Source organism: Tursiops truncatus, chromosome 8, assembly GCF_011762595.2.
Source record: "Tursiops truncatus isolate mTurTru1 chromosome 8, mTurTru1.mat.Y, whole genome shotgun sequence".
NCBI classification, from domain to species: domain Eukaryota; kingdom Metazoa; phylum Chordata; class Mammalia; order Artiodactyla; family Delphinidae; genus Tursiops; species Tursiops truncatus.
Window position 1 is genome coordinate 80544225 of NC_047041.1, and position 15013 is coordinate 80559237.

Genomic DNA, 15013 nt, shown 5'->3' on the forward strand with positions numbered 1-15013 from the left:
CACGACATACGTCTTTACCTCAAATTAGAGATAAAACATGTATGGGCAAAAATTTTGACAGCCCAATAAATTAACTTGAAAGAAATTATTTGCTGAGTAGGCATTAAGATTTTGATTCATGGTCTATACATTTAGATAAATGCTTTTCTTGGACAGTACTGATGTCTATTTCTTTAACAGATTATGTAGTAAAAGGAAACAACATAACTTATTCAAATGAGGATAATCTGTAGAGTGAAAGGGGAGTTATTAATAATTATACCAGGACAACAACAACAAAAGCAGATGCTAACTTGCATTTATTGAATGCTTCCATTGTACACGTCTATGCTCTGCACTTGAAATACATGTCTTCATTTAATATTCAAAAACTCTCTGTGAAGGATATTATTAGACCCACTTTACAGATGAGCTGGCTGAGATCTAGACAGTTAAGACAGCTGTTAAGTGGCAGAATCAGGACTTGAACCCAGGTTCATATGACTCTAAAAAACCTCACCTTAAAGAAAAAAGAAAAAAAAAAAACACACCTTCTAGCAAAGGAGAAAAACTCGTAAACAAACAGTAACAGTGCAGGATGATAAGAGCTCTGACAGAGGAAAATGCAAGGTACATAGGAACAAAAAGGTGAGCCCCTGGTCCAGACTGGGGATCTTAAGAACAGCTCCTCAACACATCCCAAAGGTGGCATTTGAGCTGGGCCTTAATCCCAAATGATTCTCAAATCATTCCAAAATAACTAAGTCAGCAACTATATACACTGACTGATTTCCTTAAATATACCAGAGGCAAAGCATTTAAGAAATGATTACACCATTGGAGAATTTCAACAAATTGCCAACAAGACAAGGGTAACAAGGTAACCCTTGCCAACAAGGGTAATAGGAAAACATAAATCTCGGTGAACAGCTCAAAAGTGTAATGGGGTGCCTGGTAAACACCCCAATTATGTACTATCATATATCCTGTCATGGTGACCCATGCTACAGAATATAATTTCACTGAAATACTATCTGCCTTGTCAATAAGACAAGTGGTAGCTGCCATCTGATGGCTGTGTACTGCCCCAATCCTAAAGGAAAAGGAGTGGATGCTAATTCCTAGGAACGGTAAGAATGGCATAAGGCACTGAGAAATAAATAGTAAATGAAGGGCTCACCTTAAAATGCTACTCTTGGGTTCAGACTGTTTTCCCATTCACCAGCAGCGGATAGCCTTAAAAATAGAGTAAGTGGTAGAAGGGGTTGGTTGCTGTCAATAACTCCCAGGTACAGGGATGGCAGGACAGAGCAGAATGAGCACCAGGCTAGGTCTCCACGACTGCACTTCCCGTCCCAGCTCTCTTACTGCATCGCAGTGTGATCTGGGGCAAATTCCCTAACCTCTCTGGATCTGTTCCACCTCTGTAAAAAAGAATTCAGTACCAGGAATTCATCATCTGACATCCTTTCCATCTCTAAACCATGAGTATCTCACCAGGCTAAATTCAGGGTTAGTATTAGAAAAGCAGTTCACCTAAGAAAGAAACTAGAAAACCTTTGGTTCTGTGCCTAAAGATGGTCCACTCAGAGGTATCGTACTCTTTGGAAGACTACGTTTAATGACAAAGGATTAGCTTTCCACGTTTTTCCTCACAAGACTTACCAAGGCAAAATGACATCTTCTCTGATGTTTTACCTGGTTTCACATTCTTTTCAATATTAAATGAAATTATGTGACTAACATGCTCACCACAAGACCTGGCACTTATTAAATGGCTCCTTATAAATATTACTTCTTCTGCTTTCCCTAAAGGTTTTGGGTGTCTAATATTCAATTGCCTTGCTGGATTTGTGTTCTATAAGTAGAGTTTTTTTTTAATGTGATAAAGTTTTTTTTGTTTTTTCTTTTTTTGTTTGTTTGTTTTTATTTGGCTCTGCCGGGTCTTAGTTGTGGCACACGGGATCTTTAGTTGTGGCATGCGGGCTCTTAGTTGCAGCATGCGGGATCTAGTTCCCTGACCAGGGATCGAACCCGGGTCGCCTGCATTGGGAGCCTGGAGTCTCAACCACTGTACCACCAGGGAAGTCCCTAAGTAGAGATTTTCTAATCCCTGGTTGATACATGGAAACTGTTCCTCGTCAGACATCTCCACTTGGCTAAAGAGACCAACTGTGTTGCTGACTCTCAGAGGTTTGCCAGCATTGTCTCCTATAAGACTCAAATAAATAGCACTCTATTATCCATTCCTGAGTCCCCAGAATTTTGAGAAACAGAACGAGGAGTATATCAGAAGGAATCCCACATGTCCCCCTTATTACTGAAAGAGGCTAAATTGAAACACAGCGTGCTGTGAAAAACAACACTGGCCTACTAACTCCTCTCCAAAATTAGGTGGACACCCACTGAGGCAGAGGTTGGGCTCCCACTAGAAAGGAGGAAGAGCAGTGGAGGAATGTTCTCTGTGGGCAAGTCCATGTCTAAGGAAGGAAGGGCAGAGCCAGGTCAAGCAGACCCAGCATTTCCTTCCAAGTTTACAATCAGGTAAAACCCTCCATCATCCCAAGGGTGGAGCAGGATTTCCAGAGAGGCTAGGACAGCTCTTAAGGAAAATCCCTCCATATGAAAACTGGGAATGGAAAAAAGGCATTCTCATTCATGAAAGACTGTCCATCCAGAACATCATGGAAGAAATAAATGAAGAAAGAAACTAAAAACCAGTCTCAGTTACACTAGGGAGAAAGAGTAGAAGCAGATCCAGGCAACTGAAGCCCTAACCTGACCACACAGAAGAGTCAAGACGATCAGATCTCCATTCCAAAATCTCACAATTTCTAAATGTGTGCCCTTCACTTCCAAAGAGAAGGGAGGCTCAGGTCCTGACCATTTGGAGGAGCAAGGCTGGGGTTAATTTGCTGTGGCCAGCAAAATGGAGGGAGTTGTATGAAGGGAAACGATGTCCTCTGGGATTGATCACTTGGCTGAAAAATTACTTCACCAAACACAAGCAGGGTGGCAGCCCCACTGCCCAGAAGGGGGCCAGCTGCTAATTACAACGCCTCTCTGGAGAAGCACTTCCAACAGTATTTCTGAGTTGTTAGTTGATTAGGTTTCAGTTAAATCGATAAAGCCTTTAGAGTTAACTATCTAGAAGATATTGCTCCACAATTATCATGCACAGAAAAGTGTTTATTATCAGCTTTCTCTTGTTTGGGCTTAATTATTTAAGTACTTGAGATTCAGTGGCTGTCTTCCTGCTGCCCCAGAAACAACCTGAGAGGGAAACTGGCAAACATTTCAAAGAAACCAGGTCTATTTCTAATGGACAAATGAATCAAATGAAACATGGGCTTTTTCTCAATTATATTCAGGAGGAGCACAATTATTCAATAAATCAATGTGCATTTAGCTTAGGACAGTAAAAGCCACAATGTATTGAGTGCTTACCATGTGTTAGGTTTGAGCTAAGTGCTCTGCCAACACTATCTTATTTAATCTTTATAATTTCCCTGAAAGATAAGCAGTATTATGCCCATTTTCAGATGTGAAAACATGTCAAGTCAGTAAGAGAAAGAGACAGGATTCAAATTCAGATCTGTTGGTGTTATGGGTTGAATTGTGTCCCCCACCAAAACTCACATATTCAAGTTCTAACCCCTGTACCTCAGAATGTGACCTTATTTGGTAACAGGGTCATTGCAGATATAACTAGTGAAGTTAAGATGAGGCCATACTGGAGTAGGGCGGGTCCCTAATCCCATATGTCTGGTGTCCTTATAAAAAGGGGAGATTTGGACACAGATGCACACAGAAAGAATGATATGTGAAGATGAAGGCGGAGATCAGGGGGATACTCTACAAACCAAGGAGCTCCAAAGATTGCCAGCAAATCACCAGAAGCTAGGGGAGAAATATGGAACAGTATCTTGCTCACAGCCCTTGGAAAGAACCAAATCTGCTGATTTTGGACTTCTAGCCTCCAGAACTAAGAGACAATAAATTTCTGTTAAGTCGCCTGGTTTATGGTACTTTGTTATGGCAGCTCTAGCAAACTAATATAGTTGGGTCCCCAGAATCTGTGCCTTTCTGCTGGGTCATGCTAGAGGTCTAGGTGGGCAGAGTTTCTTGCTGTTCTTGAACCAACCCATCTGGTTAGACACCCTGGACCAAGCTTTATTGCAGTTTGGACTGAGATTGTAGAGGTAATCTCTGACAACATGTCTAGTGTGGCTTCTTTCCCGCCTTCCCCTGGCTTGACTAGGTCTCCACCTGTCTTAGTGTTTCTGAGAAATCAATATTGCCTCACTCTTTGAGTTAGCAGACCATGTGTTATTCACTCATTCACTAAAAAAATACTGAGCTCCTTCTTTGTTCCCACTAGTCTCTCATGGAGTTCACAGTCTAGCAGAGGAGCACGATGTCAAGAAAATTATCACACTGGAAATTATGACAGCTATACAAAAAATGCTTGTCTTAGAGACCCCTACCAAAATTGAGACTGATCTCTGTTCCAAGCTTTACTTTGATTCTTTTTAAAAATAAGATAGGTATGTCAGAACACCAAGAAACAGAGGCCAAAGAAAACTTAATAGTTTTATTTATTCTGTATTCAAGGCAATGATAAGCAATATTTGGCAATTATCTGCAAATTTTCTCAAATTTAATAAAAACTATAAACCTGTATATCCAAGAAGCTCACTGAAAACCCAAGTAGGAAAAACCCAAAGAAAATCACACCAAGGCACATCATAAATAAGCATAAATTCAGCAAGGCAGGCTGAAAATTTATGATAAAGATAAAAATCTTTAAAGCAGTCAAAGGGAAACAAGACACATTACATAGAGAGGATAAATATATAAGACTGCAGAATCCTTATCAGAAACAATGCAAATAAAGAATATAAAGTGCTGAAACAAAACTACCAACAGACTTCCTAACCTAGAATTCTAAAACTAGAAAAAATTCCTTCAAAAATTAAGTTGAATTAGGACATTTTTAGTAAATTTAAGATTGACAATGTATTGCCAGATAATATGCATGACAAAGAATTTTAAAGAATGTTCATTAAGCAGAAGAAAAATAATATGTGTTGAAAAAGGTAATATATGAGTAAATATAAAAGACTTTTCTAATTATTTAAGTGTTTAAAAAATATAATTGCCTATTTAGAACAAAGATAACAATAATGAATTGACGGTAGAATAATGTTGAAGTAAAATAAATAACAATTGCACAGAGGATGAAAATGAAATGTTACAAGATACATACTTTAATTATGTGTGAAGTGGAATATTACTGAGATAAAGTATGTATTTTAAACTTGAGAACAAACAAACAAATAAATAAAGCAAGCTGATAAGCCAATTGTGGAAATAAAACAAATACTAAAAAATAACTAATTCAAAAGAAGACAGGAAAAATGGAAAAACAAAAAATAAATGAGACAAATAACAATATGATGACCATAAACCCACGATTATCAAAAGTGTATTAGGGCTTCCCTGGTGGCGCAGTGGTTCAGAGTCCGCCTGACGATGCAGGGGACACGGGTTCATGCCCCGGTCCGGGAAGATCCCACATGCCGCGGAGCGGCTGGACCCTGTGAGCCATGGCTGCTGAGCCTGTGCGTCCGGAGCCTGTGCTCCGCGATGGGAGAGGCCACAACAGTGAGAGGCCCACGTACCGCAAAAAAAAAAAAAAAAAAGTATATTAAACATAAAGATTTTGAGCACTCCAATTAAAAGGCAAAGATTATCAGACCAGATCTGTTTAAAGGCAAGACTCAACTATATGCTGCCCATATGAAATGCACTTTAAATACAAAGACACAGGATGGGAAAAGATATATTTGAAAACACTAATCATACAGTTAGAGTGACTATATTAATACCAGGTGAAATAGAGCTCAGGAGAAGGAATATTACCATGCCTAAAGAGGAACATTTCATAAAATAAAATGGTCAATTCAGCAAGAATACGAAAAAATACAAAATGTACATGCACCTAATAACAGAGCTTCGAAGTGCACAAAGCAAAAACTTATAGCCTTATAAGCCTTAAGGAAGAAATGGATAAAATTATGGTTGGAAATTTCATCATTCTTCTCTCAGTAATCAATAGAACAAGCAGACAGAAAAATGAGAAAGTATATAGAAGAGTCAAACAACGCTATCAGGTTAAATTCATCAATACCCTTAGAACATTTCACCCCAAAACAGCAGAATGCACATTCTTTACAAATGCACACAAATGTTCAACAAAACAATCCATAAGCTGGGATATAACATATATCTCAAAAGGTTTAAAATGATAGGAATTACATAAAGTATGTTTTCTAAGCACAATGGAATTAAATAATCAATAACCAAAAAGTCATGAAAATCCCTCCAAATATGGAAATTAAACAACATGCTTCCAAATGACCCATGGGTCACAGAAGAAAGCAAGAGAGAAATTAGAAAATATATTTAACTGAATAATGAAAACTCAACATGAATTAAGATTTGGGGATGAATCTAAAGCAACACTTACAGGGAAATTTGTAGCTTTAAATGGTTTGTTTTTTTGTTTGTTTGTTTGTGTTTTTCTGTGCCACGCAGCATGAGGGATCTTAGTTCGACAACCAGAGATCAAACGTGTGCCCCCTGCATTGGGAGCACAGAGTCTTAATGACTGGACCGCCAGGGAAGTCCCTTAAATGCTTATATTAAGGTAATCCTCTGTGACATTTTTTCTAATTGAAGTATAATTGCTGTGTAATATTAAAGAAGTTTCAGGTGTACAATATAGTGATTCACAAGTTTTAAAGGTTATACTCCACTTATAAAATATTGGCCATATTCCCTGTGTTGTACAATATGTCCTTGTAGGTTATTTTATACCTAATAGTTTGTACCTCTTATTCCCCTACCCCTATATTGCCCCTCCCCTCTTCCCTCTCCCTACTGGTAACCACTAATTTGTTCTCTATATCTGTGAGTCTGCTTCTTTTTTTATTATATTCACTAGTTTGTTGTATTTTTTAGATCCCACAAATAAGTGATGTCATATAGTATTTGTCTTTCTCTGTCTGATTTTTTTCACTTAGCATAATGCCCTCCAAGTCCATCCATGTTACTGCAAATGGCAAAATTTTGTTCTTTTTGTGGCTGAGTAGTATTCCATTGTGTGTGTGTATGCCACATCTTTATCCACTCGTCTGTTGATGGACACTTAGGTTGCTTCCATATCTTGGCAATTGTAAATTGCCAACATAGGGGTGCATGTATCTTTCGAATTAGTGTTTTTGTCTTTTTCAGATATATACCCTGTGACATTTTAATCCTTAAAAAATTATATGAGGATTTCTGACCTGTACTGTGTTTCTCTTTTGTCAAAGAGTGCTTGCTGAAGTTGAATGTGATGGTGGAGTTTGGGGAGCAGGTTTACTTCAGTTCAGTTTGACTGGGTCAAAGTCCATGACAGTTAAAATACTTTGGATGTCTGTTTGCTTCCCAGCCTAGGATGAAGTCAGTAGTTTTTGCTTCCTTTTCTGTTGTTGGAGAGCAATCTGCTGCAGTAGCTGTGAGCTAACCAACATCATCACCACAGTGGAGAAAGAGGAATGTGGTCTCTGCAAAAGCATCAACACCACGTGGTGTGCGGGCTACTGCTACACCCAGGTAGGTACTTTGCTTTGAAGGAAGTGAGAGTGCTGAGGGTCTGGATGAGGCAGGCTTCATTTATTCCCACTCTGTCAATATTTTGTCTCTTCTGAATAACAGCCACGAGTCCTTTAGTCAACACTGTCTGTGTTGTGATTGAGGTAAATTACCATGATACCATTTAGATGTTTGGGTTTGGATTTAATTTGGGTAAAACAAATTTGGGACAGCTCAGACTGATGTAAATGAATGCTTCAGTAATGTGTCAACTCTGCATTTTAAAAGAGCATTTTTCTGCTAGCTTTACCTATTGAGGGATAAACATGGGCATGAGTACATATCTATATTTAATCATGGAATATTGCCAATAGTCTTAAAAAGCCAATTGCAATAATAAAAGGCATACCTCTGCAACAGGGAGAGTAATAACATTCATTTTAAAGCCAAATAAAAAATGCAAGCAGCCAATTATAAAATCATTTTATTGGCCCATCTTTAATACAATACCAACGAGCAGCCTGAGAGCAATCAATCCCTGTAGATTAGAACCAAAATGAATCATCAAACCCACACCCTTCTTTATGCTGTTAAGAAAATTAAGGAATACAGGTATTAAACCATTTGTCTACAGTTTCACAGTTTCTTCAAAATAAACCAGTTAAAGGCAAAAGTGTTTCTCTGCCATTTTTCTGTTGTACCTGGCTGTGCAGAAGTTTGATAAACTGAAATTGAAATTGGCTGCTTTTTAAAGAAAATACTTTGTTTGATATTAAATGAATTGATCGATAAAACTCAACTTACTGCACTTTGGGTGAGATATAGACCCAGTGGCCAGCTAGGGAAATGAATTAACCCCCAGTCCCCTTTCTCCCTCAAAGCCAATTATTTTCTCATTGGGCAAGTAGACGAGTGAAATATATTTGGCCTGATTTAGATGTTCTGATAGTGAAACTGTTATCATATACTTTTGGATTAAGAATCTCACAAAGGTACAGAATTTAAGGCAGTGGCAAGGAAGAACCTAAAAGGCAACAGAATATCCAGAATCCAATATGAGATTTCCCAAACACTTTAGGCAAAATATCAATAACTTAACTTACGGCTCTTATTCCTCTCTTAAATATACACAGAAAAGAGTACTTGGAAATATTTTTCTTTCCAAGTGCTATGTTTTTATCAGTCATTAATATAGCTTAAGATTACGAGGTACAAAAAAAAAAAAAACACTCATCCTTAAATTGCTAAGGTCATATCTTCTAAAGATACCCTTTATCTTTACATGTTTTTATGCCATACAAATTCAAAGGTTTTACAGAGTTTTAGAAATATTAAATATGTGGGTACTCTCATGGTAGAGAGAAAAGAGACAGTTATATTTTCTATAACACTTCCAGGGCAGTTCAGAAAAGCGGTATAAATGTTCCTTTATGAGGTCAAGTTTCCTGTGCTTAAGTATCTTAGAAGCTGATCTTCTGAGAGCAAATATTAGAGCAAGCAGTAGTAAATCCCTGTCTCATATTGACTAAGCCAAACAGAAACTTGCAGAATATTGTAACCTAACTCTCTCTCTCTTAAACCACTCAGGATCTAGTGTACAAGGATCCAGCCAAGTCCAACATCCAGAAAACATGTACCTTCAAGGAGTCGATGTATGAGACGGTCAAAGTGCCTGGCTGTGCTCACCATGCAGACTCCCTGTATACATACCCAGTAGCCTCTGAATGTCACTGTGGCAAGTGTGACAGCGACAGCACTGACTGCACCGTGCGAGGCCTGGGGCCCAGCCACTGCTCCTTCAGTGAAATCAAAGAATAAAGAGCAGTGGACACTTTGAGCTGCCCACCCTCATCCTGAAAGACTAAGACATCCAAGAAGTCTGTGTGTACATGTGCCCAGGCTGCAAACCACTGTGGGAGACCCCACTGATCCCTGCTCTCCTGCATAAGGGAGCTCCAGGAATGGAGAGTGCTGGGGCCTGAGGCCTGTCACCACCCAACCCTGTATTCCTAGTTCTGGGCTCTGTCGGTTTCATTCAACTTGAATGCAGGGGCTGTAAGCTGTTTCCCATTTTTAATAGACTTAGAGGTCCTCTAGAGCAACCCTGTCATTTTACAGACGAGAAAACCTAGACTTAGGAGAAGGAAGTCTCAAGATGATGGAGTAGGAGAACTAAATGGAACACAATCTCCTGTAAGATATATGGCCTGCAAGAGCAGAGCCGGTATCACTTTAGTGTCATGGAGCAGGTACCTAACTCTATGTCTAATTGTTTCATTATTAAGAGGAGAGTCAGGAAGGTAGGGGTACTAAATCAAGACTGTCCACTTTATTGCCAGCCTATGCAGGTGCTACAACAGTTCCACCTCGCCTGTGTTTTCTGAAAGAGAAGTTGTTGACTTGAGAAGGTGGGAGCAGGTGTGGGAGGGTGGTAAGCTGGGAAACAGTGAGACCATTCACAATTTGCAGCCTTAAAAACCAAATCTTAATTTTTATTTCAAATTTGAATTAAGAGTCAAGACGAGAACTATGAATTTGGGGCTGTGGAAATTCAATTGTAAGATCAACAAATATCCTTTCCTAAATTGCTAGCCCCTATGTACTTTACCACTTAAATAAATCTGATCAAGAACTTCCAGCCTTCTCAAAGCTCCCCCTCAGGCAATAGGGCATCTCATCTGTCACTCACTGCTGTGTCACCTGTACCAGAAACCTCCTCCATTGCTGGGATGGGAACCTTGAAGTCCATGTGACAGCACATTAGGCAACTTAACAGGCTACATTTAACTTACTTGCCAATTAACTTTTCAGAGAAATAGTTCTCTTAAAAAGAGTTGGCAGTCTAGAGAGAATTGCTGTATTTTCTGGGCTCTCTCTACATTTGCTTTATCACTTGACTACATGTTCTCCCAAATCTATGATTTCTTTCAAAAGGGTGCACTCTGAAAATGCTTCATGACTTAAATTACTTTTAAAGATAATAACTCTTTTTTTTCACCTGAATGTTGAAACATACTTAAAAATCAAAAATGTTGTCTAACAAAGGCACAACTTTGGATTTTTCCATGCTCTTGAACTACTTGCTCATGACACATACATGTGTATTTTCATAATATAAGTGGTAACATTACTAGAAATCTATTTTTAAATACTTCTATAAATATCACCTGTGCTTACTGTTCATTTGGGAATATCAGTAAGAATTTTACTGGATTTTAGTGTTCTTTTTTCCCTAAAATAGACCTTCTGTCATTTCTTGTATCATCATTTTCTTAATTTATTCCTACTCTTAACTCCCAGTCTACACTAAAATTGATTTATTCCCAGAAAGCTCTTAGCATGTCTTACCTGTAACTCAGACTCAATGGGAAGTTTTCCTCATAACCTTTGGAATCTAGTTAAGTACTAGAGCTGATATATTTCCCAGCACATGGATATCAAGGATTATTCTTCTCAGGAGATGCAGAAAAATCATTTGACAAAATTCAACATCCTTCATGATAAAAACTCTCAACAAATTGGATATAGAAGGAATGTACCTCAACATAATAAAAGCCATATATGACAAGCCCACAGCTAACTTCATATTCAATGGTGAAAGACTGAAAGCTTTTCCCCTAAGATCAGGAATAAGAGAAGGATGTCTACTCTCACCAGAGAATATTCCAACATTACCAGAAGTCCTAGACATAGCAATCAGGCAAGAAAAAGAAATAAAAGTCTTCCAAATCAGAAAGGAAGAAGTAAAACTGCCTGTGATTGCAGATGACATAATCTCATATGTAGAAAGCACTAGAGACTCCACTCAAAAACTGTTAGAACTAATGAATGAATTCAGCAAAGTTTCAGGATACCAAATCAACGTACAAAAATCAGTTGCATTTCCATATACTAACAACAAAACTATCTGAAAAAGAATTAAAGAAAATAATCACATTCACAATAGCATCAAAAACAATATAACAGCTATGAATAAAGTTAACCAAGGAAATGAAAAATCTGTACAATAAAAAATATAAGACCATGATGAAAGAAACTGAAGAAGACACAAATAAATGGAATAATATCTCACGTTCATGGGTCAGAAGAATTAATATTGTTAAAATATCCAGGGGCTTCCCTTGTGGCTCAGTGGTTGGGAGTCTGCCTGCCGATGCAGGGGACACGGGTTCGTGCCCCGGTCCGGGAGGATCCCACATGCCGCGGAGTGGCTGGGCCCGTGGGCCATGGCCGCTGGGCCTGCACGTCCAGAGCCTGTGCTCCGTGGCAGGAGAGGCCACAACAGTGAGAGGCCCACGTACCACAAAAAATAAACAAATAAATAAAATATCCATACTACTCAAAGCCATCTATAGATTCAATGTCAAAATTAATCTTTTATAGAAATAGGAAAAACAATCCTAAAATTTGTATGGAACCACAAAAGACCCTGAATAGCCAACTTGAGCAAGAAGAACAAAGCTAGAGGCATCACAGTTCCTGGTTTCAAACTATACTACAAAGCTACAGTAATTACAACAGTATGATACTGGCATTAAAAAGACACACTGACCAATGGAACAGAATCAAGAGCCCAGAAATAAATCTATGCATATATGGTCAACTAGTATTTGACAAGGCAGCCAAGAATACACAGTGGGGTAAAGATAGTCTCTTTATTAAACGATATTGGGAAAACTGCATATCCACATGCAAAATAATGAAACTGGACCACTACTTTACACCACTCACAAACTAACACAAAGTGACTTAAAAACTTGAATGTAAAACCTGGAACCATAAAACTCCTAGAAGAAAATATAGGGGTAAGCTTCTTGCATTGGTCTTGGAAGTGATTTTTTTGGATATGATACCTATAGCACAAGCAACAAAAGCAAAAATAAATGGGACTACATTTAACTAAAAATCTTCTGCACAGCAAAAGAATTGATCACCAGTTGAAGAGGCAACCTAGGGAATGGGAAAAACTATTTGCAAACCACATATCTGATAAGGGGTTAATATCCAAAATATAACTCAATAGCCAAAAAAAAAAAAAATCTTATTTTAAAAATGGGCAAATGACCTAAACAGACATTTTTCCAAGCAAGACACATAAATGGCCAACAGGTACATGAAAAGGTAAAACAGCACTGATCACCAGAGAAATGCAAATCAAAACCATGATGAGATATCCTTTCACACCTGTTAGAAGGGCTATTATCAAAAAGATAAGAGATAACAAGTGTTGGCCAGTATGTGGAGAAAGAGAACCCACACACTGTTGGTGGAAATGTAAATTGGTGCAGCCACTATGAAAAACAGTAGAGAGGTTCCTCAAAAAAAATTAAAACTGAACTACCATATGATCCAGCAATTCCAATTCTGGGTATATATGAGAAGGAAATAAAGTCACTATCTCAAAGAGATACCTGCACCCCCATGTTCACTGTAACATTATTTAAAATAGCCAGGACCTTGAAATAACTTAAGTGTCTGTCAGTGGATAAAGATGATGCGGTATGTACACACAATTGAATATTATTCAGCCATAAAGAAAGAAGGAAATCCCTCCGTTTGTAACAACATGGATGAAACTTGAAGGCATTATGCTAACTGAAATAAGTCAGAGGAAGACAAATACTGTATGATCTCACTTACATGTGGAATCTAAAATAAACCACAGAGAACAGACTGGTGGTTGCCAGGGGCAGGTGGTCAAGGAGGGAGAAATGGGTAAAGGTGGTCAAAGGATACAAAGTTCCAGTTATAAGATGATAAGTTCTGGGGATCTAATGTACATCATGGTGACTATTATTAACAATACTGTATTATATACTTGAATGTTGCTAAAAGAGATCTTAAAAGTTCTCACCACAAAAAGTAAATAAATAAATAAAAATAGAAATAAATAAAAAGGTAACTACATGAGGTGACAGATGTGTTGACTAACCTTACAGTGGTAATCATTTCACAATGCATACATATATCAAATCATCATATTTCACACCTTAAACTTATGTCAATTATATCTTGATAAGGCTGGAAAAAAATTAAAATTAAATTTCTAAAGAAAAATAATTATTCTTCCCAAATGACTTTTTTTTTCCATTCAATTTGAAATTCTTGAATTGAGAATGAGTACATGTTAAAACAGTGGGCCTCTCATAATAATCATCTGCTCTGCTCTTCACGAACAGATGTGATTATACTTTTTGACTGTACAAAGATCTAAGAACAAACAAAATGAAAGCTGAATAGACTCACAGAATGGAGAGAGGACTGAAGGCCATCTAGTTCTGTGTTGCCATTTACTGTGTGCTAACACTGAGGCCTGAGATCACATAGGATCAGAATTAGAACCCTGTACCCCTTATGTTTAGTCTCTCTTCAGAATATCTCCCATTATGCCATCAAAACACTTTGCCAACCAAACTAGATCATTCAAACAAGGCTATCTGCAAAGTGTAGACTATCACATACATCTATATTCTCTATAACATTTTTATGTCAAGACTAGATGGCAGTTCTGGTGATCAAAAAAAGTTAGTAACTCTGTGGATGTAGGGATTCTGTCTGCCTCTGTCTGCCTTTGGGTAAACCCTTGGCACTTAGTAGTACCATTAGTGGTATAAATGGATTGATTCAAACTGAACCGAGAATCTGTTTGCCTGCAATTTCCATCCAGTTTTCTCTTTTGGAACCATCCAAAACAAAATTAATCTCTTTTCTGTTTGAACACCATTCAAGTAAGGAGAGCAGCTATGTTCTTGTTTCCAGCCTGAAGATTAGCAGTTCATTCAGCTGTTCTTTGAATAATCCAGGGTTCAGACAGACCCTTCCACAATCCTGATCAATACTCTTTGGTGTGCTAAGGGCCTATATAAAGTATGGGGATTCATAAAGGGCCGAATGGACCCAGACTGAAGACATTAAATAACTGCAGACAACAGATTCAAATGGAAGGTCTTTGAAGACAACAAACGTATTATAATTATGTCCTGAGCACCTGGCCCATACTAGGCTCCAGCCACTACGGTCTAAATGACCTGATCAGAGCATTGTCTTTCTTCTCTCCATCTGAAACCAGTTAAGACAAAGTCTTTTGCCCATTTCAATGGTAAGCATTCTTTTTTGCACTCAGTGTTACTCCCTACCAATGTACTTCAGTTAGCCTACTGAGTTTGAAATTTATATCATTACTTCTCCTATTTCTCTTCACATAGAAAAACAGGAAAACATATTCAAGGCAAGAACTTAAAAGGAAGAGGTGAAAGATCTAAGACCTATCGAGATTATCAATATTTTACCTATATAAACACAGAAACTTTGTTTACATACCATGGGCTGCCCAGACAGGTAGCCAAGGAACCCTGGTCTGAGCAAACCTGAGTTGCTAATAGGTAGGTAATAT

At 38.1% G+C, this 15013-nt stretch overlaps 1 protein-coding gene across 1 annotated transcript; it reads left to right on the plus strand.

The window, feature by feature from the left end:
- Positions 1–2935: 2935 nt before the first annotated feature.
- LOC117313332 (follitropin subunit beta-like) lies at positions 2936–9438 on the plus strand. Its single transcript, XM_033861714.1, has 3 exons — positions 2936–3062; positions 7526–7641; positions 9208–9438. Exons 1-3 carry the CDS (start codon positions 2936–2938, stop codon positions 9436–9438), a joined length of 474 nt encoding a protein of 157 aa, XP_033717605.1.
- The last annotated feature ends 5575 nt before the right edge of the window (positions 9439–15013 follow it).